Genomic DNA, 21,367 nt, shown 5'->3' with positions numbered 1-21,367 from the left:
ATAGGGACTTGGATATACGTTGCTTAACCAACACAAAAATATATACGTGTCGAAAGCAATTTACACCACAGTTTCTCTCTATCAATGTGTCAACCGCTACAAATGTATTTATTTCCCTGTTTCTTCCCCGAACCACGTAAGCACCCCTCGACAGTAATCGGCGATATTTTATCGCACGCTTTATTAAAGCCCAGATATATCACCGCTCTTACACTTACGCGAGCTTCTTAGTACTGACATTGAGTAATACAAAACAAAAAGTTCAGCGCGAATTAAACTTTTTAAAACACTACAAGGAGAGTGAATGCATGACGTGATTTCTAAAACTATTTGGAAGAAAATATAAAAAATCACACTTCACACATCATTTTTTTTACACCTCTTGTATCCCAAGCCACCATGATCCAAACTGCATAGTCGCTGGTAGTTCTTTCCTGTGTTGGGAACAAAACGCAGAGAAATTTTCAGCTTTTATTAAATTACGAAGGTCTGCCTCTTAGGCATGTAAACAGTGGACGTGAATGATCTAGTACTCCTAGTAGTATCCTTTAACGTCGAGTATGGTAAATATCATGGGAAGAAATAGGCTCAAATAGACTATTCGATCAAAATTATCTACTTTTTGACCCCCGATCCAAAAAGAGGGGTGTTATAAGTTTGACGTGTGTATCTGTGTATCTGTCTGTGGCATCGTAGCGCCTAAACTAATGAACCGATTTTAATTTAGTTTTTTTGTTTGACAGGTGGCTTGATCGAGAGTGTTCTTAGCTATAATCCAAGAAAATCGGTTCAGCCGTTTGAAAGTTGTCAGCTCTTTTCTTGTAACCTTCACTTGTCGGGGGTGTTATAAATTTTTAATTTACACTTGTCTTAAATAATCTTAAAAATTGCTACTCTGGTTATATAAAGTTCGTCATGAAACGTCAAAATTAGGCTTGTCAAGAAAAATAATCGTAATACGCGCTGATCCCTAAGAAAGTTTCGCGTTAATAGAAAAAGTCGTGGAAACTGGGGCGACATTAATCACTGGTAGGTATCGCGGCAACACTTCTGCCTTCAAAAAAACTCTCCGGACGGTTCTCTCGAATTATTCATACGCTGCTTAATTAGAACACGGCTTTAGCTTCACTTCTATGACTTTCTGAGTTCTTGGATTTTTATTTTTTTATATTTTTAAAGTTGAAGTGGCAATGGCACATAGCTCCAATAACTGATAGACCTTGGGGTCTAAAGATACTTGAATGGTTACCCCGTCGACAGCGTCGGAAGACCCTCCTATTGAATAGACGGACAATCTCTAGCGAGTAACTTGGACACAAGGGGCACAATATCTTATTCTGTGAAGATGACATTAGTTTAATGACATCAGGATTGTAATACTTTATCGCATGCGCATGCCATGCCTATTCTACATAGGCACAACGCTAACAACATTTATCAAAATCTGTAAAAAAGCCTGTTGCAATAAAGGGAATTGAATTGAATTGTGTTTCCAAGAGACCTAGTGAAATTGGCACTTAATTGTTTTTTTTTTTTTTATAGAATATTGGCAAGTTAATCATGACCGACATTCCCATTTCCCCTCCAACTAAGCGTAAAGCTTGTGCTAGGTGTAGGTACGACAGTAGTGCAACGGGTGGGGTTTGAACCGCCGATCTTTCATTCAATCCGCTCCTATAACCGTTGAGCAATGGAAGCTTATATTTATTTTACTAACTTTTTACTGACTGGCAAAATGCCTACACTACATTTTGTTATTCTTAATTATTTCTAAGTGAAACACAACAAAAAGTGCTTTACGTAACTTGTGCGTTAACGGAATAGCACCTCGGTAAACTGGGGCATAATTAATCACTTGTATCACGACATTTCTGCCGTCAAGAAAACGTACGCGAGGCGTTTTCACTAGAATTATTCATACACGGCATAATTACAACGAGGCACTTAACATTTTAATCTTTGGTACTTTATTAAATGGAAAATTTATTAGCAACTAGTTGTTGCCCCCGACTTCGTCAGCATCCCGTGGGAACTTTCTTTTCCCGTGGATTTTCCAAAATAAATTCTTCCAGCATCAGTAGGTATTCCCCTCCAATCCATACTAATATTATAAATGCGAAAGTCTGTCTGTCTGACTATCTGTCTATCTGTCTGCTACCTTTTCAAAGCCCAACAGTGTAACCGATTCTGACGAAATTTGGTACAGGGTTAGCTTATCTCAAGGATAGATATAGGCTACTTTTTATCCCGGAAAATCAAACAGTTCCTACGGCATCTATACAAAACTACTATAACTATAAACATTTTAGGCAAGCGCGCTCCATCTCAGGCTACATCATCACTTGCCAGGAGGTCTGATTGCAGCCAAGTGCTGTTCATAAATTAGAAAAATAGCTGTCAAAGAGAACCCTCACCTTTGGCGTGCTGACCTCCCTGGTGGAAATGCCCATCTTCTCGTGGTGGCGTAGCTGCACGGGGTATATGATCTGATAGTAGTGGCCGGCGATGTTGCGTACCAAATCTTGGTTTTGTCGGTATCCACGCAGTAGCCGTTCCACCTCTGAAAAGAAGATTAAAAGATTAATAAGTAAAAATCAATCGATCACGAAAAACAAAAGGAAAAAATTCTGCGTTCCTATAAACTTAGGTGTTAATAATTCAGCTGACTTAAAATATATATCTAATTATTTCAACCGATGTATTCGTATATTAATTAATTACTGTTTTCAATGCTATGTAGTTCATTAGATTCAATCTGAATATAACGGCAATAGAAATATACATTCTGTGAAAATTACCTTAACAGGTAGAGTGCGAGAGTAGAGAGTTTACGAGATACAGTCCGCTGAAAGACAGACAGACGGATGGATGGACAGAGGAAATATCTTGGATATATAGTAGTAATAAGGCCCCGTTGGCACCCTTCAGGTTCGAAAATTGGAACCCTGAAAACAATCCCATATGAATAGTTTTCACGTGTAACAGAGATAATATTAAGGAGCTTTTTCTCAATTTTAATAAGCACGTTTACAATCCCTCGTGTGCAAGCGATACAAGATTATTCTTGGCTAGATCGGGCGCAAATTATGCTAATGTATTCAATTTGTAGGCGGTAAGGTTTCTCTATGCGATGCAGGTAGGAGCTCTCATCTATGCCGCAGTGTTGGTGGAAGGTAAGGGTCTATTTCTAAGGTTATTTGGCCTTAATTTAGAATAATAAGAGGAGCCAAATATACCACTCAAACAAGCCGAAAATATAATACGGAACCCTAAAAATCCGTCTAGTGCGAGTCGAAGGATTCCGCACTATCGTACAAGAAATCTCAAACCAGTATAATAATTTGCAAGTTAATAAGCTAATTAAAAATGTAGCCAATGTCACCCGGACCATAATAACGAATCGATTGATGCTTCATTCATCAAAATCGGCTCAGTAGTTTAGGCGCTACGGCAGAACACACATAAATACAAACCTACCTACATACAGGCTGCTAGAATCATAATTCTCCCTTTTGAGTTTGCCGTAATCGAGTAAAAATTCATTGAGTTTGATTGGTGAGAGCCAAACTACGAATGTAGGGAGCGCACTACGAATAAACCGCTCAAATACTAGAGCTAGGACAATATTTTCGAAGCTTAATGACAAAAGACAGTGCAATTGCATCTAAACCCCCGTTATGAGGGCTCTGAGCGTCTTCGAGACATCGTTGAGAAGTAAAGCCTTTACGAGGTCCTCAGTTGGAACAATAGTGGGCCGGATTGAAACTCATTTAGATCATAAGTACCACTTCCACGGAGCGGAGGGGTTAGGATTAACATTTATATGGAAGTTGCAGTAATGTGCTGTATTGTGTTAGACGGGTTACAGGTGAAAGCTTTTGATGCATTTTAACAGGTTCTCCTCAGACCAAGTCTAAACAGGGAATTGGATGAATACGTGATCATATTAATTTAGTTTCAAAGTTTATTTCTTAAAAAATACTAGAATTTCGCTAATATTAGAAATTCAATGTAAACATATTGTTATTGTACAATCATTACCCATATTTTATCACTATGCATAATATTATAAATGTGAAAATATATTTATTTGCTAGAAGTTTGCTAGATGGAGCAACGGATCAACGCGATTTTTTAACCCCTGACCCAAAAAGAGGGGTGTTATAAGTTTGACGTGTGTATCTGTCTGTGGCATCGTAGCTCCTAAACTAATGAACCGATTTTAATTTATTTTGTTTTTGTTTGAGAGGTAGCTTGATCTAGAGTGTTCTTAGCTATAATCCAAGAAAATTGGTTCAGCCTTTTGAAAGTTATCAGCTCTTTTCTAGTTACTGTAACCTTCACTTGTCGGGTGTGTTATAAAGTTTTAATTTACACTTATTCCGGATGATCATAGAGCTCCCACGGTATTTCGAAACTAGAGGGAATGTGTTTATTAAGAATTGAAGAGGTTTTTAGATATATTTTGTGTACTAGGCAGCCCTGAGCGCGCTTTTCGAGGCAGAGTGCTATTGCCGTACTCTTACCAAGATCCTTCCATCGTAGACTGAACCATCACTTACTACCAGGGCTAACTTGTTTCGGAATTAGTAAAAAGTTATACTAGAGCCTGTATTCGATCAGAAAGAATCTTTAGAAATATAGAGAATCCTGTACAAATAAATGATAAAATTATGCTCTGAAATAATTCCTCGTATGTACAATAATATAATTGCGAGTGTATTTCGACACGTCCAATATTTGTAGCGGAATAAAATGATCACGCTTGACATTCCGAATGCACCCGCATCGCATGCTCATCGCATGCACAGCTTTAAATTGCATATTACGCGAGCCAATTCCATGTCGCTGTATTTTCGCAAGACTTTGTACGTAATTTGATCATTTTTAGGGGTCTATTCCTCAAAAGGAAAAAGGAATGTTTATAGGATAACTTTGTAGTCCGTCTGTCCGTCTGTCCGTCTGTCTGTATATCGTGTCTGTCAAGAAAACCTACAACACTTAGGATACTTCCTATTGACTTAGAATCATGAAAGTCAGGTAATGTAGAGTTCTATACCAAGTGGTTTATCATTATGGAAGGGCTTTGACCTGAACATTCTCGAACAGGTTTTTATTTATTTTTATGTATTAGTTTTTAACTGTGATGAAATATCGGAAAACATACCCGAGTAGCGAACACTCGCACTTTGCCGGTTTTTACGTTGCATTGCGATACGGAACTAATTTGCCATTAATTTGAGCAGATTTGAAATAAGGAATTCTTCTTCTACTTTTGCTTAATGCTATACCCCACTACTCTATAGACACACTATATGGACTACTGTACCCCTTTTTATACTGTGGTAGAGTATAATAATTCGTGGGCCTGTATTTTGACATACCGTAGGCGTTGAAAGGGCCCGCCCTACATCCGCCAATCATCAGTAATTAATTACCAGCGGCTGCGAATGCTAAATTAATAAGTGCCAGTGGCGGCTATTGACAGGAATGTCATTCAGCCCACTTTTTGTGAGCTGGCTAGACAGTTTTTAGGCTTTTTTCTTCTGGAATATCACACTAATATTATAAAGCCGAAAGTTTGTGTGTATGTGTGTGTGTGTGTGTATGTTTGTTACTCCTTCACGCAAAAACTACTAGACGGATTTGGCTGAAATTTGGAATGGAGATAGATAATATCCTGGATTAGCACGTAAGCTACTTTTTATCCCGGAAAATCAAAGAGTTCCCACGGGATTTCGATTTCCTTAATCCACGCGAGCGAAGTCGCGGGCGTCGGCTAGTGATAATACGAGTCGGGCTTGAACAAGAAGGGTTCCGTGCCATCGTAAAGAAAAAACACTTTTTTTTTAATTTTCATGGTGGCCGTTTTGAAATTTTTATTATTTGTTGCTGAAGCGCCAATAGAAATACACAATTAATTTAGTTTTTTTTGTTTGAAAGGTGGCTTGATCAAGAGTGTTCACAAGAAAATCGGTTTAGCCATTTGAAAGTTATCAGCTCTTTTCTAGTTACTGTAACCTTCACTTGTCGGGGGTGTTATAAATTTTTAATTAACACTCGTGAATAAATATTTTATTTGTGGTATAACGTCAACAAACAATGTAATATTCCAGCAAATAAATAAATTTTAGTTTCAAAGCTTTTCGAAACCAGATCAAAGGTAAACTATTCATGAAGTTTTAGCAATTGAGTTGTGTATCACTTTAGAGCTATTGTTGGAATGCGGTGGTTTTATTCGGGATAGTTCGCGGTTAGTATAATACAGACATTTGTTCTTGGCTTTGGAATTTGTCCTCGGATTAAATATTCAAGCGTACGAAACTCTACTGGGGTTTAAGATTGGGGAAAGTTCTTAGGGAAATTATAGCGGCTTAGAGATAAGTGAGTGTATGATTCCAATAGTTAGTGAAATAAGAAAATAAATCGTAAAAGGAAGAGAGTTTTAGAAGTCTACAATAATAAAATAGTTTGTCAAATGTCAGCGCCAAATGTACAGGTATTTTTATTTTATTGATAAGTTTATTTCATTTTGAATATTTGTACAATTCTCTGTTGGTGTATAATAAAGCATATTTCATTTCATTCATATAAAATCCGAAGTTCATGTAACCAGAAAGGTAAACATTATTCAAAAAGTTGTAGAAAGTGAATCCCCTATCCGTTTAAGCGATCAGTGAATCTGGAACGCGGTGGTTTTATTCGGGATAGTTCTCAGTTAGTTTAATCCCGAGGTTTGTTCGCGCAGATTAGAAACTAACTGGGCTTTGGAACTCGTCCTTTGAATAAATGTTCACTCGTAGAACTATTGTTAGAATCCTATCAAACTTTGGACAAGTCCTTTGATAGTTTTTATGATTTAAATGCACCTAGATATTTTAGCTATTAAAGCGCTTTAAAAAAAATCAAGTATGTAAGTAAACAAGGAACCAAAAGCTTAATTTGCTATAATCCGCCAAACCGGATGCTCCGGTGTCGGGGCGAAACGTGCGTCGAGTGGTGTTGGGATTTGTGTGGTGCTGCGTGGTGGTGGTGCGTGTGGCTTGCTTGGTGGCTGGCTTTTCCTGCATGTTTATCAGTAGGAGGGCGGACGGTGCATGTCGCATGCTGCATGTTGCACCATACACATTTCTTTGGTTTGGCGGATTATAGCAAATTAAGCTTTTGGTTCCTTGTATGTCATGGATTTCCGCAAAATAACGCCTGCTTCTATACTATGTAAGTAATCAATTTTTTTGAATTGATAAACTATTTCATACGGCATAATAATTATAGTTTACGCTCTTATGAGCATCATCATCATCAGCATGATCAACCCATCGCTGGCCCATTACTGAGCACGGATCTCCTCTCAGAATGAGAAAGGTATAGGGTAGGGTCTACCACGCTGGTCAAGTGCGGATTGGCAGACTTCACAGACCTTTGAGAACGCTATGGAGACTTATTAAGCACTAGAGGATGCCCGCGGCTTCACCCGAGTGGATTTTGTTTTTTTTTAAATCCTGTTAGGACTCTTCAATTTTCCGGAATAAAATGTAGCATATGTCTTCCCCGGGATGTATCCTGAGTCTGTACTCATTAAAATCAGCTCGGTGGTTGGGCCGTGAAAACGTAACAGACAGACAGACAGAGAGACAGACAGACAGACAGACAGACAGACAGACAGAAACACAGACAGACAGCCACACTTTTGCATTTATAATATTAGTATGGATGCATGTTTTCTCACGATGTTTTCCTTCACGTTATAGCAAATGATATTAAATTGCTGTTGATGAATGATACTGAAAACCCACGTCTCTGAAGCTTGTAGGCGGACGTGCTAACCACTAAGCAACCACGGCTCCATACTAGGCTATCACGTCACTCATGATATAAATAGATAATTATTATTTATTTTGGAGTAGATGATGCCTGCGATTTCATTCGCATGGATTTAGGTTTTTAAGAATCTCATGGGAACTCTGATTTTCTGAGATAAAAAGTAGCCTTCGTCTCGGGGGTGCAAATCAATTTTGTACTTTCGCCAAAATCAATTTAATGGATAGACTCTAAAAAGATGACAGTTAGACACACTTTTTGTTTTTATTATTAGATTAAAAATATACTGTCTTTTGTAGTTAAATTAAGTGTAAATTAAAAATTTATAACAACCCCCGACAAGTGAAGGTTACATTAATAACTAGAAAAGAGCTGATAACTTTCAAACGGCTGAACCGATTTTCTTGAATTATGGCTAAGAACACTATCGATCAAGCCACCTTTCAAACAAAAAAAAACTAAATTAAAATCGGTTCATTAGTTTAGGAGCTACGTTGCCACAGACAGATACACAGATACACACATACACACGTCAAACTTATAACACCCCTCTTTTTTAGTCGGGGGTTAATAAGGCCAGTACTGTGATAATAATAATATATGCGATACTCTGAAATATAATCAGAAGCTTCGTATTGCTCTTGAGAGAGATTTTGATGACGTGATTAATTAGATCACAGTTGGCAATAAAATAATTGAAGTATATGCATAGAATCCAAAGAGATCTATGATGACAGGTACCCTCTTGTCTATTTTCTCTTTCCTTTATATTTTCAGTGCTAATCACAAAAAACAGGAATCGTTTTCAAAACTGACTCCAAATTGGTTCAATGTCACGATTAAGGTATGATAAAAGATGCTGAATATGTGCACAAACTCACGAATAAAACAGGAGATCACGATATTTAACATTCGCTCATTGTTGTTAAAAAAAATTTAATATAAGTATGCCCATAATAATTGATAGATGTAAATAGTACCTTACTATAAGTATTACGTATTTTTAGCCTATTTTAACTATATATCAATGTCGATCCAATTTATCGCCAACAAATCAAATAAATAAATAAAATAAACATTTAATCATATTCAAAAGTTTATATTTAAATATAACTGAATATAACGAAAAACAACTATATTCACTGAACCGTGTGTTCAGATGAAATACCCACGGCCTCATTATTTAGTGACATAAATATAAATCGCAAAGTGCGGCGACTTTATTTAACAAGTGTAAATTGAAAATTTATAACACCCCCGACAAGTGAAGGTTACAATAACTTGAAAAGAGCTGATAACTTTCAAACGGCTGAACCGATTTTCTTGGATTATTTAGCTAAGAACACTCTCGATCAAGCCACCTTTCAAACAAAATAAACTAAATTAAAATCGGTTCATTAGTTTAGGAGCTGCGATGCCACAGACAGATACACAGATACACACGTCAAACTTATAACACCCCTCTTTTTGGATCGGGGTTAAAAATAGTAGACGATGCTCGCGACTTTGTTGACGTGTGTATAGATTTAGTTTTTTTTTAATCAGATGCAATATCTTTGATTTTTCTGATAAAAAAAGGAAGATATTCAAAATTAAAATTGGTTCATCAATTTAGGAACTACGATGCCACGGACAGATACACACGTCAAACTTATACACCTCTCTTTTTGGGTCGGGGGTTAAAAATTCACCTTCCCAAAGAGAAACTTTTGCATTTTTATCAATACATGCAATATCCGGTACCTTACGCTTCCGATACTATTTCCTATTTTAAAATAAAACAGCTAGCTTCTACAGTTCCATATTCATTCATGTATCCGATTCCATTTCGCAGTGCAGAATTGAAATAAGCTTGGCTAAATGCATTTGACAGTCAAATTCAAGATGGCGTCTACCTGTTCACGCCCGTATTTCCTGAAAGTACACGTATTTAAGTTTACACTTCATAGACGCTACTGTACGCAAACGTATAACGCTGATTATTCTATTATTGGTTGTTCTAGATCAAAAACTAAGCCAATTTTATAGATCTACTATGGACTACTATAGAATGCCCGCGACTTCGTCCGCGTGAATTTAGTTTTTTAAAGATCCCATGGGAACTGTTGATTTTTTAGGATAAAAAGTTACCTATGTCAATTATAGGGACGCAAGCTACCTCGGTACCATACAAATCGGTTAAACGGATGGGTCTTTAGGAATCCCGTGGGAACTCTTTGATTTTTCGGGATAAAAAGTAGCCTATGTCGATCCCCGGGATATAAGCTAACTCTATACATTATTCATTTTGTATTGTATTTGTATTTTGTATATTGCATCCTATAGTTACCGTCCGAAACTTCTGGCTTCACGGAAGACCAGCGCTGTGCCTACGTTCCCGACACAGGCGCAGCAAATGCTGAGTGGAGTCCATTTTGGCACCACACACCACGCGTCCCATTTCTTATTTTATTTATTTTAAGTTATTGTTGGTACCAAATAAACAGTTTTTCTTTCTTTTTCTTTCTTCTATACCGAATTTCGTCAGAATCGGTTAAACTGTTGGGCCGTGAAAAGGTAGCAGATACCAAACAGACAGACAGACACACTTTCGCATTTACAATATTAGTATGGATTTATGCTAGCCAACTTAAAAAAAAATAGGATTATGAACCGTGAAATATCTCTATTGCAGGTCTTTTAGTAGACTTTAGGTATACTTAAATACACCAGTTAAAAAACAACAGTAGTGTGACATCGTGCGTGTTGCAGATATCCGCCAGTATTTTATAACACATATAGGTAATATTGTGCCTATATTGACTGAAAAGCTTATTTCCCTTTTGGTAAATACCATTCGAATACTCGTCCAGTATGCAAAATAAAATTTTTATGCACTTGCTCAATGGTCAACGCGTTTTCGACAATTTATTTTTTAATAATCGAAATCCGTTCGTAATCCCTTTGAAATCATTGCATTTACGAACTCAAATAGCCCACACTGAACGCGGGATTAAGAGATATAAGCAGATAATATAAAGAGTTGTAGGTAAACATGTACATTTTTATAGTGCCAAAGGTCTATACGATCTTAAAGGCTACAAGTGTAAATTGAAAATTTATAACACCCCCGACAAGTGAAGGTTACAGTAACTAGAAAAGAGCAGTAACTAGTTATAAGTTACAGTAACTAGATAACTTTCAAACGGCTGAACCGATTTTCTTGGATTATAGCTAAGAACACTCTCGATCAAGCCGGTGTTTGAAGCTTTCAAACAAAAAAAACTAAATTAAAATCGTAATAAAAAGGCGGTTTTATCGCTTAGTAACCTACTAGCTGATGCCCGCGACTTCGTTCGCGTGGATGTAGTTTTTTAAAAATCCCGTGGGAACTCTTTGATTTTCCGGGATAAAAAGTAGCCTATGTGCTAATCCGGAGTATAATCTATCTCCATTCTAAATTTCAGCCCAATCCGTCCAGTAGTTTTTGCGTGAAGGAGTAACAAACATACACACACACACACACACACACACACACACACACACACACACACACACACACACATACAAACTTTCGCCTTTATAATATTAGTGTGATTATAAATCGGCTGTACTAATTCAGTCAGTCGGTGATATTTGGTCGGTGTATGTCCGACTATTTTGAATTCCTTTTAGTTCCATCCGTAGGACGCAACGCGGCGCAAACTTTCGACGACCCCGGATGGGCCAAGAATAGTCATATACCAAGAATATAAGATTAAATTTTCGTTTCCATTACCCGGTAAAAGCTTTGGCTCTATCTAGAACATTCTGACATATTAATCTATGGAATTACGTTACAATTGAAATGACACACAATTAGTCACGTGAACAGGGAGGGCATCACAAAAGCTTTACTTTCTATGAATACGTTTTCAAACTTTAATGGAATTGGATGACGGCTTAATTGAATCACCCGAGACCCGAGCGCGCTGTGTATAAAAGTGCTATCAGACGGGATTAAAGTACGCTGCGGTTGTACGCTACAATTGTGTTTGAAAACGTTCTATATATTTTAAAGTTACTAAAGTTTATTGAGCCGCGATAACCTGGTGGTTAAGATGTTCGCCTTCTATTCGGGAGGTCGGAGGTTCGATCCCCACGCATCTCTAACTTTTCGAAATTATGAGCGCTTTAAGCTTTAATCACACTAATATTATAAAGGCGAAAGTTTGTATGTGTGTGTGTGTGTGTGTGTGTGTGTGTGTGTGTGCGTGTGTGTGTGTGTGTATGTTTGTTACTCCTTCACGCAAAAACTACTGGACGGATTTGGCTGAAATTTGGAATGGAGATAGATAATATCCTGGATTAGCACATAGGCTACTTTTTATCCGGGAAAATCAAAGAGTTCCCACGGGATTTCAAAAAACCTAAATCCACGCGGGCGAAGTTGCGGGCATCGGCTAGTATTAAAATATTATACCTACGTACTACATTACATACATATACGCACATTCTGAGAGTAGTCCTGTGCAGAATAGTGAGCCGGCGATGGGATGATCATGATGAGGAATCAATAGAGTTACTATACAATTGAAATGACACAAATTCGTCTCCACTCCTGGCACAAGCTTTAAGCTTAATTGGAGGGGAAAGGGAATCAGTTGTGATTAGCATGGCTAGTATTCTTTTAAACAAAAAAAAAACCCCGGTTTGATCCCGGGCACACTGTACGTTATACGCGTGAGTTGAGAGTCTAACATACTATGCGATTTACGCGCGTTTTTTAAATCCGCGCGATACTTGTGGACGCGATGTATTTACGCCCAGTATTTCGCCAACGCACGTATGAATTCACGCGACTCGATTCGCGGTGAACTTGCTTTTTATAGATAAAGGTCTAAGGTTCCATTTTTTCTATTTTGTACGGAACCCTAACAAACTACGTAATCGTATTTATTAAAGTTTTTAATATACCTAAGTTCCATTAAGTGTATTGGTGAGCATGGGAGCAAAAGCATCAAGTATATAAAACTTTCCGTACGTATTTGTGGCGACGAACGAACGGCTTGCTGGAATGACGCGCGGCTTATTGTTGCTGGAATTACAACATTCCATAAGTATTCCAACAATGTAGCGCTGAGCTTTTGTTAGGGAGAACATTATGACATTTTCACACTTCACTTAAAATGGGTGACGATAGGTTCCTGGTTCGGCTACCAGTTAAGTAAGAGAGGAGTGAATAGGCATCTTTTAAATCCATACTTAATTATAAATGCGAAAGTGTGTCTGTCTGTCTGTCTGCTACCTTTTCACAGCCCAACAGTTTAACCAATTCTGACGAAATTTGGTATAGAGTTAGCTTATATCCTGGGGATAGACATAGGCTACTTTTTATCCCCGGAAAATCAAAGAGTTCCCACGGGATTCCTAAGGACCCATCCGTTTAACCGATTTGTATGAAATTTGGTACTGAGGTAGCTTGAGTCTCTGTAATTGACCCGGAAAATTAAAGAGTTCCCACGGGATCTTTAAAAACCTACATCCACGCGGATGAAGTCGCGGGCATCCTCTAGTGTTGAATAAAATCAGGTGGTAGATACTTTTCGGAAGTCCATGGTACATAAGGAGCAACTTTTTATTTTCCGTTTTGTATCTTGATCTAGATCTTTATCCGTTACAAAAGTAGCCTGTGTTCGTCCCTAAAATGTAACCTAACCCTAGGTGGCTCTTTCAAAATTAATGAACCTCACATTGCACCAAATTTCATCCATTCAAATTCACAAAATGAAAATCATTCACATGAAAGTTTATTTTAAATCCATGTGAATGAGTGTTAATTTTCAGGCATTTCTTTATTTAGAAGATATGATTATTTTTGGCAACGATCCCATTTCTTATATCGGTAGGACATGACGTCATAATACAGGCATAAAATATTCTATACCTACTTAAAATAAGTTGTGCGTATTATGCTCGAGTCATTGTTGCTGGAATTATTACATTCTTTAAGTATCACAACAATGTTGCGCGAGGCTTTTGTCGAGTAAAAAATTATTTTCACACGTCATGACGTCACTCATCACTGGGGAATATCGGTTTAGTATGAGCTAATACAATAACATCAGAGTAAAATCTACCCAAATTTCCTTGATTTAAAGTCAGTCATCCAGTACCACAAATTTTATATTATTTCTTTCGCTAGGTTCCCCTTAAAACACTAGAACGTAGATAGATGGCCGAATTTAAGCTTTAAAATAAGGTGACTAAGATCTATTTTTAATTTGACGTTAATATTTTCAAACGATCTAATTTGAACTCCGTATTGGAACAAATACCACTCCGTACATTGGAAAAAATACCACTACGAATAGTAAATAATATTTAATTATACAATCATATTCGACCAATCGCCGTTTCACTACAGGGCACGGGTCTCCTCTCAGAATGAGAAGGGTTTTGGCCATAGTCGACCACGCTGGCTTATTATTGTCGACTGGCAATTTCATATACCTTTGAGATCATTATGGAGAACGCTCAGACGCTAAGCTTCCCTCACGATGTTGTCCTTTACAACATCGTCATCCTTGTTTTCCTTTTTGTTAAATTTCGTAAAACGCAAACAATTCCGAAAAGTTAGAAGTGCGTGTCCGGAATCGAACCCCGGAACAACTAGCAGGCCAACATATTAACCATTAGGTTATCAGCGCTTCTCTTTGCTAATATTACCTACGGTTGAAAATCCGTAACCTCTAAAGGCTCATTATAATAATTTTAATTAAATCAAATCAGGGGTCTTAACCGAGCTTTCAGTAGGCGTATGTAGGATCCGGTCCCCGTACGAAGGTCCTTTTATAATCTCGTTCGAAGGTTCGAACAAAAAGGTCTATATTCTCGTACTACGGGGAACATGTTAGGTCTTTGGACACGCCCCTGGATCGAGACTTGCGATTTTAGTAATTGTTATTGGCTGAATTTCTCTACATCGTATTTTTTGTTATTGAGGGTTGTAATCCACAAAATGAATGAAATATTCTCTAATGTTAACACCATTGTAAAAAAAAAGGTGGACGTACAAGTGTTAATCAAAAATTTATAACACCCCCGACAAGTGATGGTTAGGTACATTAACTAGAAAAGAGCCGATAACTTTCAAACGGCTGAACCGATTTTCTTGGATTATAGCTTAGAACACATTCGATCATCGATGCTTTCGATCAAGCCACCTTTCAAAGAAAAAAAAAAAACTAAATTAAAATCGGTTCATTAGTTTAGGAGCTACGATGCCACAGACAGATACACAGATACATACGTCAAACTTATAACACCCCTCTTTTTGAGTCGGGGGTTATAAAGTTAGCTTTATAACCCCCCCACTAATCAATTAGCGGCCTTATCGCTTTGATTTCATTAAGAGTTCCCACTGCATGTTTAGAAACCTAAATAGACTTATTAGTAGATTATAAAATACATAACATAGCCTGATACGCTGCATTACTAAATTTTGCTTAGTTCAGGATCTTTTTTTTTATCTTTCGAGTACACAAGAAGTGAATTTCTTTAATTACGTGCAAAATAAATTATACTTTATGCACACGAAATGCAAAGACGTAAATACATGACCTAATTAACGTATAATAAATGTTTCAAGACTTGGTAGTATAAAATAAGGACATCTGTTTAACCCCCCGTATACGAAATGACTAAATATCCAACACCGTTTAATACTGGGATTATAAGGGGTATGTTATGCACCAACGATTTGAAAGTCATTTTGTTTTAGTATTTTGTAAAGTAAAAGTCACAAAATAATAATAATCCATACTGATATTATAAATGCGAAAGCGTGTCTGTCTGCTAGCCTTTCACAACCGTCTAACCGATTTAGATGAAAGGTACAGAGTTAGCTTACATCCCGCATAGGCCATTTTTTATCCCAGAAAATCATAGAGTTCCCACGGGATTTTTAAACATCCTTGTAACCGATTTTGTATGAACTTTGATACAGAGGTAGCTTGAATGCCGGAAATTGATATAAGCAATCATCCCAGCTGATTAATTTTATGAGAGCTGGTAGTATTACATAGACGTAGTTGGTATACCTAGATGAAAATATGAAGTATGCAACTAGTTGTGAATTTACTTGTTCACTTGTACTTGGGGTATGTTATACCCCACCGCGTACTCGAAGGGTTAAAATACCGCCATTTTGTGTGAAAGGTAATTTGTATCGAATAAGTAGCTGGAGCTCGTTGTATTTGATACTGTGGGGTTGCGTCGCACAAGGGGTGCGTTGCTTTGACAAATTGCTTTATTTATTAACAAAGTTTTTAAGAAGCAATATATTATGTGATTATTACGCTGCGGTTTCCTTTCAAGATTGAAATATTACCTTATATTGCTTTTACCTACTCCTAAGACACTTATTGGAAAGATACTCTTCTTCTTCTATAGGTAAATATATAAAAAAGCTGACTGACTGACTGATCTATCAACGCACAGCTCAAACTATTGGACGGATCAGGTTGTTTGGCATGCAGATAGCTATTACGACGTAGACATCATCTGGTAGGACAGGATTTTTGAAAATTCAACCCCTAAGAGGGTAAAATAGGGGTTTGAAATTTGTGTAGTCTGCGTGAAATACGTTATAAGTAGTATTTAGCCAAAGATTTTAAGAAAATAACTAAATAAGTAAGTAGGAACTTACATAATATTGTTATTCATAGGTATGATTTTCTTGAAAAATTGCAGTTGTTGGTAGACTGTAAAACTATTTGTTTCAAAATGTATTCGATGTAAAAAAGTCTTCGTTTCTATTAGGTATGCCTCTAGAGTCTAGTAAGCTATCATGTTATTCGCGTGTAGGTACATGCCAGAAGAGCTGCAAAATGTGTAGAGAACGTGTAGAAATGTAGAACGTTTCTGAGTGCAGTACAATTCGCCTCCTCGGTAAAAGCTTGCGACTTATCCTACAGCTTAAAACAAGCGTAACAACTCTTAAGCTAACGGCTCGCTACGCATAACATCACACTATGGACTTTTAAAAATTTTATTTCGTTTCTGTATGTGACTAAAACTGTATGTCACGCATGACAAACTTTATCCTCTCTTTTTCATTTGGGGAGGAGGAAAATTGTCATGGATACCTCGGTGCTTCGGGCATGCCTGTTTACATAGGGGATTCTGCCAAGCGGCCTACGGACTTAAAACCTCCTCCCCTCCGTCACTCTACTTATCAACAAACTGCGTCTTCAGTACAAACTATATCCTGGGGCTCTAGAAGCGCCATATTATATCTATAGTAAGTTAGTATATAAGTAAGTGATCATTCAACATCATCATCATCAACCGATAGATGCCCACTGCTGGGCATAGATCTCTTGTTCTTTCACACACTCGGTCTTGCACCGCCCGAATCCAAGAACTCCCTTTTTTTTACACAGGAAATGCCTAACGCATACCCTTCCGTCAGGGGAAACGGAGAGGTTATGTGGGGCTTGCACCCACTAAAACCTGTGTTTGTTCCTCAACGGACTGGCGGTTGCGCGGGTATCACTAAGGTAGTATTCACCGCACTCCCGCCAGGTCTTGACCCGCCGCCAAGCGGACGGGTCCCATCGCTAGGCTGGCTGCTACCAGATCCGTCTCGGAAGCGCACCCGGAACACGGCGCGCTACCTCCTGTTCTGTTTTATGTATCGGTTAACGAACGATCCAAGAACTCCCTGTACTTGTTTGATGTCGTTATTCCACCTTACAAATCTCACATAAGAGCTATAAAATGTGTAGAAGATGTGTAGGAATATTCCTGAGTGTGCAGTACAATTCGCCTCCTCTACCTTCCCATCACTAACTTTGTGCGAGACATGACATGTGTTATCAGTTATGTTTTAGCGGATAAGTTAAAAACACACAATACTACAGCTCTATCCCACACATTCTGTTTCTCAGAAAGTAAGTAACGTCTGGAGGTCCTGTGGTCTCGCACCATGCTAAAAATGAAGCATTGTACTCTATCAAACTGTTAGGAGTTATATGAACGAGGTTTTAGTCAAAGTAGGATTATATGTCATTATAGAAAAATAAAGAAATATTGTTTTGTCAAAATATTATGTAGTTTCATTATAAGTAAATGAAATTTCTTTTAAATATTACAACACACATATATTTGCTTCTCAGAAAATAAGTTACGTCTTGGGATCTTGGACCATACTAAAAATGGAACGTTGTACTCTATCCCACACATTTTGCTTCTCAGAAATTAAGTAATGTCTGGAGGTCCTGGGATCTTGAACCATACTAAAAATGAAACATTGTAGATGTAACGTCCTGGTTAACTTTGTACGCGTATACTTCCAGAAAACGAAACTTGTTTTATGAGTTAAATCACAACTGTGTCTTCAGTACAAAGCTTGTCACACTTTTCTTTACACATTTCTCTTTTGCTTCTCCTTTATTCACTTTAAAATAGAGTTCAAAATAGCACAGAATTTTCAGGCTTTTCCATTTCCGTACAAAGCTTCAAACTTTTAGATTCACGTGCACCTTATTGCTTAGCGCACAAGGTTGGTTATGCAATGTATTTAACCCGCTCAGTATAAAAGTCACATTATGCATCATGAAACGTCGTTTTCCTTGTTCCTGGGAAATATTTAGAAACTTTTAAGCTAGGTTTACATAGTAAATAAGAATCTTGACATGGTTTTATCTTTTGGACCTTTATTTTGTATAAGGTGTTACAGTATTGCACTGATTTTCATGCCATGGTTTACTTCTATTATAAGACCTGCCTATCTGCCCATGATTCTAGGTCAACGGGAAGTATCCTCTAGGTATTATTGACGGACAGACAGACAAAAGAGTGATCTTATATAGATTTATTATTGCGGGTTTGCAGTTTATAGATTATAGAGTTTATTTATTTAAATATTTCTGAACATTACTATTTGAAAAGAGCAACCGTCGAGTTTCTTGCTCGGTAGGAAAGGGTTTCCGAACCAGTAGTAGATTGTTTTGACTATTCAAAAGCACTTCGAGGCGTGTCTACCATACATGCGAAAGTGTGTTTGTTGGTTTGTGCTTCAATCACACTGCAACGAAGCAACGCGCATCGGCTCGACGGGATTTTTTGCAAAAATACAATAAAGACTGAAAAAATTTTGGAAAATCAAAGAGTTCGCACTGGATTTTCAAAATTCCACGCGAATGAATCACACTAATATTATTATAAATACGAAAGTTTGTGTGTATATAATATGTGTGTATGTTTGTTACTCTTTCACGGAAAAACTATTAGACAGATTTGGTTAAAATTTGGAACCGAGATAGATTATATCCTGGATTAGCACACAAGCTACTTTTTAACCCGGAAAAACAAAGAGTTCCCATGAGATTTCGAAACACCTAAATCCATGCGGACGAAGACGCGGCCATCATCTAATAACAAACAAAAGGTATGGGAAAAAGATAGAAAAGAGTAAAAATATCTAGTAAATGTACTACTTCGGCTAGCTTTAAGTTTTTCTCATTTTGAATTTTCGCTAACGAACCCTAATTAGGACGAAAAGTTTCATTATAAATTGCAGAGTATCCCGGGCTCTTTATGGTCTAATTGAGACTTAGCGAGTTACTTTAAAATTAATTTCAATGAATTTCCCAAAGCCGCAAAGTTGGAAAGTAGAGTCGTTAATGTTTCTGTAATGTTATAACCTAACTTTGGACAACCTACTATAAATCTAAATACAAAATCTATACTAATAGGTATTATAAACTGTGCGAAAATGTGTCTGTCTGTCTGTCTGTCTCCTAGCTTTTTACGGCCCATCCATTCAACCTACTTTGATGAAGCTTACATTACAGGTTCCAGAGACGGATATATAGCCTACTTTTTAAATTGAAACTTAGCGAGTTACTTTAAAATTAATTTCAATGAATTTCCCAAAGCCGCAAAGTTGGAAAGTAGAGTCGTTAATGTTTCTGTAATGTTATAACCTAACTTTGGACAACCTACTATAAATCTGAATACAAAATCTATACTAATAGGTATTATAAACTGTGCGAAAATGTGTCTGTCTGTCTGTCTGTCTCCTAGCTTTTTACGGCCCATCCATTCAACCTACTTTGATGAAGCTTACATTACAGGTTCCAGAGACGGATATATAGCCCAATTTTTTAAATTGAAACTTAGCAAGTTACTTTAAAATTAATTTCAATGAATTTCCCAAAGCTGCAAAGTTGGAAAGTAGAGTCGTTGTATGTTTTTGTAATGTTATAACCTAACTTTGGACAACTACCTTATAAATCTGAATACAAAACCCATACTAATAATTATAAGTAATAAGTAATAGTAAGTAAGAATAATTATAATTATAAGTGCGAAATTGTGTCTGTCTGACTGTCTGCTAGCTTTTTACGGCCTATCCATTCAACCTATTATGCTGAAATTTGGTTCATCTTACATTACATTACAGGTTCCGGGGACGGATTTATAGGCTACTTTTAAATTGAGACTTAGCGAGCTATTTTAAAAATAATTCCAGTGAATTTCCCAAAGCCGCAAAGTAAGAAAGTAGAGTGGTTGTATTTTTGTAATGTTATAACCTAACTTTGAACAACTACCTGACTAACTGCTACTATAAATCTGAATTCAAAATTCATACTAATCGGTATTGAGAATAAGTGCGAAAGTGTATCTGTCTGTCTGTTATTTTTATTTTTTTTATTCACTATAGGTAAGCGCTTGACCACAATCACACCTGATGGAAAGTGATGATGTGGTGTTAGATTTCACAGCCCATCCATTCGATCAATTTTGATGCTTTTACAAAATATAGATTTTGTGCAGTGCTGTAAAATGCAACAGTAGCGTTTCGCCAAGTCGTCGTTTTTCATGAAACTCTCAGTAAATTCTTGTACATCCAGACAAAGAGCATTAAAACGTTTTCCTCATAAAACAAAGTAAACATAAACCGGCCTGCCAGCTTTACAGCGGGGATTTACTCGCGTAAATTTTAGAAAATCCTTAAAAATATAGTATTTTGCAGCGTAAGTGGCAGTAGGTGGCAGACGGACAGACTGCCCGTCATCATGGACAGGTAGGTAGTAGGACAGACGGACATATGGACAGACAACAAAGTGATCCTATAAGGGTTCCTTTTTTAACCACCGACCCAAAAAGAGGGGTGTTATAAATTTAACGTGTATATCTGAGTATCTGTGTATCTGTCTGTGGCATCGTAGCTCCTAAACGAATGAACCGATTTTAATTTAGTTTTTTTTTTTGTTTGAAAGGTGGCTTGATCGAGAGTGTTCTTAGCTATAATCGAAGCCATTTGAAAGTTATCAGCTCTTTTCTAGGTTTCTTATAGAGGTTTTTGTGTCGGGGGTTTTTTAAATTTCGAGTTATTCCTTTTTGAGGTATGGAACCCTAAAAACACATACAAAACTCTCCATGTAGGACTTGGACAAGTCAGCCAGTAATTTAATCAATTACACTCAAATCAAGTCTCTGCATAGCTACGCGTACAGCCAAATCACACATTATGACCAAACTCACAGTCCAACTTTGAGTTCCTCTGCCGAAATTC

General features: G+C 37.2%; 1 protein-coding gene across 15 annotated transcripts in view; it reads right to left on the bottom strand.

Annotated features, from left to right (window-relative positions):
- LOC123881043 (disintegrin and metalloproteinase domain-containing protein 22) overlaps positions 1 to 21,367 on the bottom strand; it is a 407,047-nt gene that overhangs the window by 223,251 nt on the left and 162,429 nt on the right. For all 15 annotated transcript variants that reach the window (XM_045929573.1, XM_045929577.1, XM_045929582.1 and 12 more), the window contains one exon: positions 2,415 to 2,560. In XM_045929573.1, the coding sequence (XP_045785529.1) occupies positions 2,415 to 2,560 (146 nt within the window). The remainder of the gene's footprint in view (positions 1 to 2,414; positions 2,561 to 21,367) is intronic.

This window comes from Maniola jurtina, chromosome 3 (genome assembly GCF_905333055.1).
Source record: "Maniola jurtina chromosome 3, ilManJurt1.1, whole genome shotgun sequence".
In the NCBI taxonomy this organism is placed as follows: domain Eukaryota; kingdom Metazoa; phylum Arthropoda; class Insecta; order Lepidoptera; family Nymphalidae; genus Maniola; species Maniola jurtina.
The sequence above is the reverse complement of the archived record's forward strand: the minus strand, read 5'-3'. Positions and strand labels throughout refer to the sequence as shown.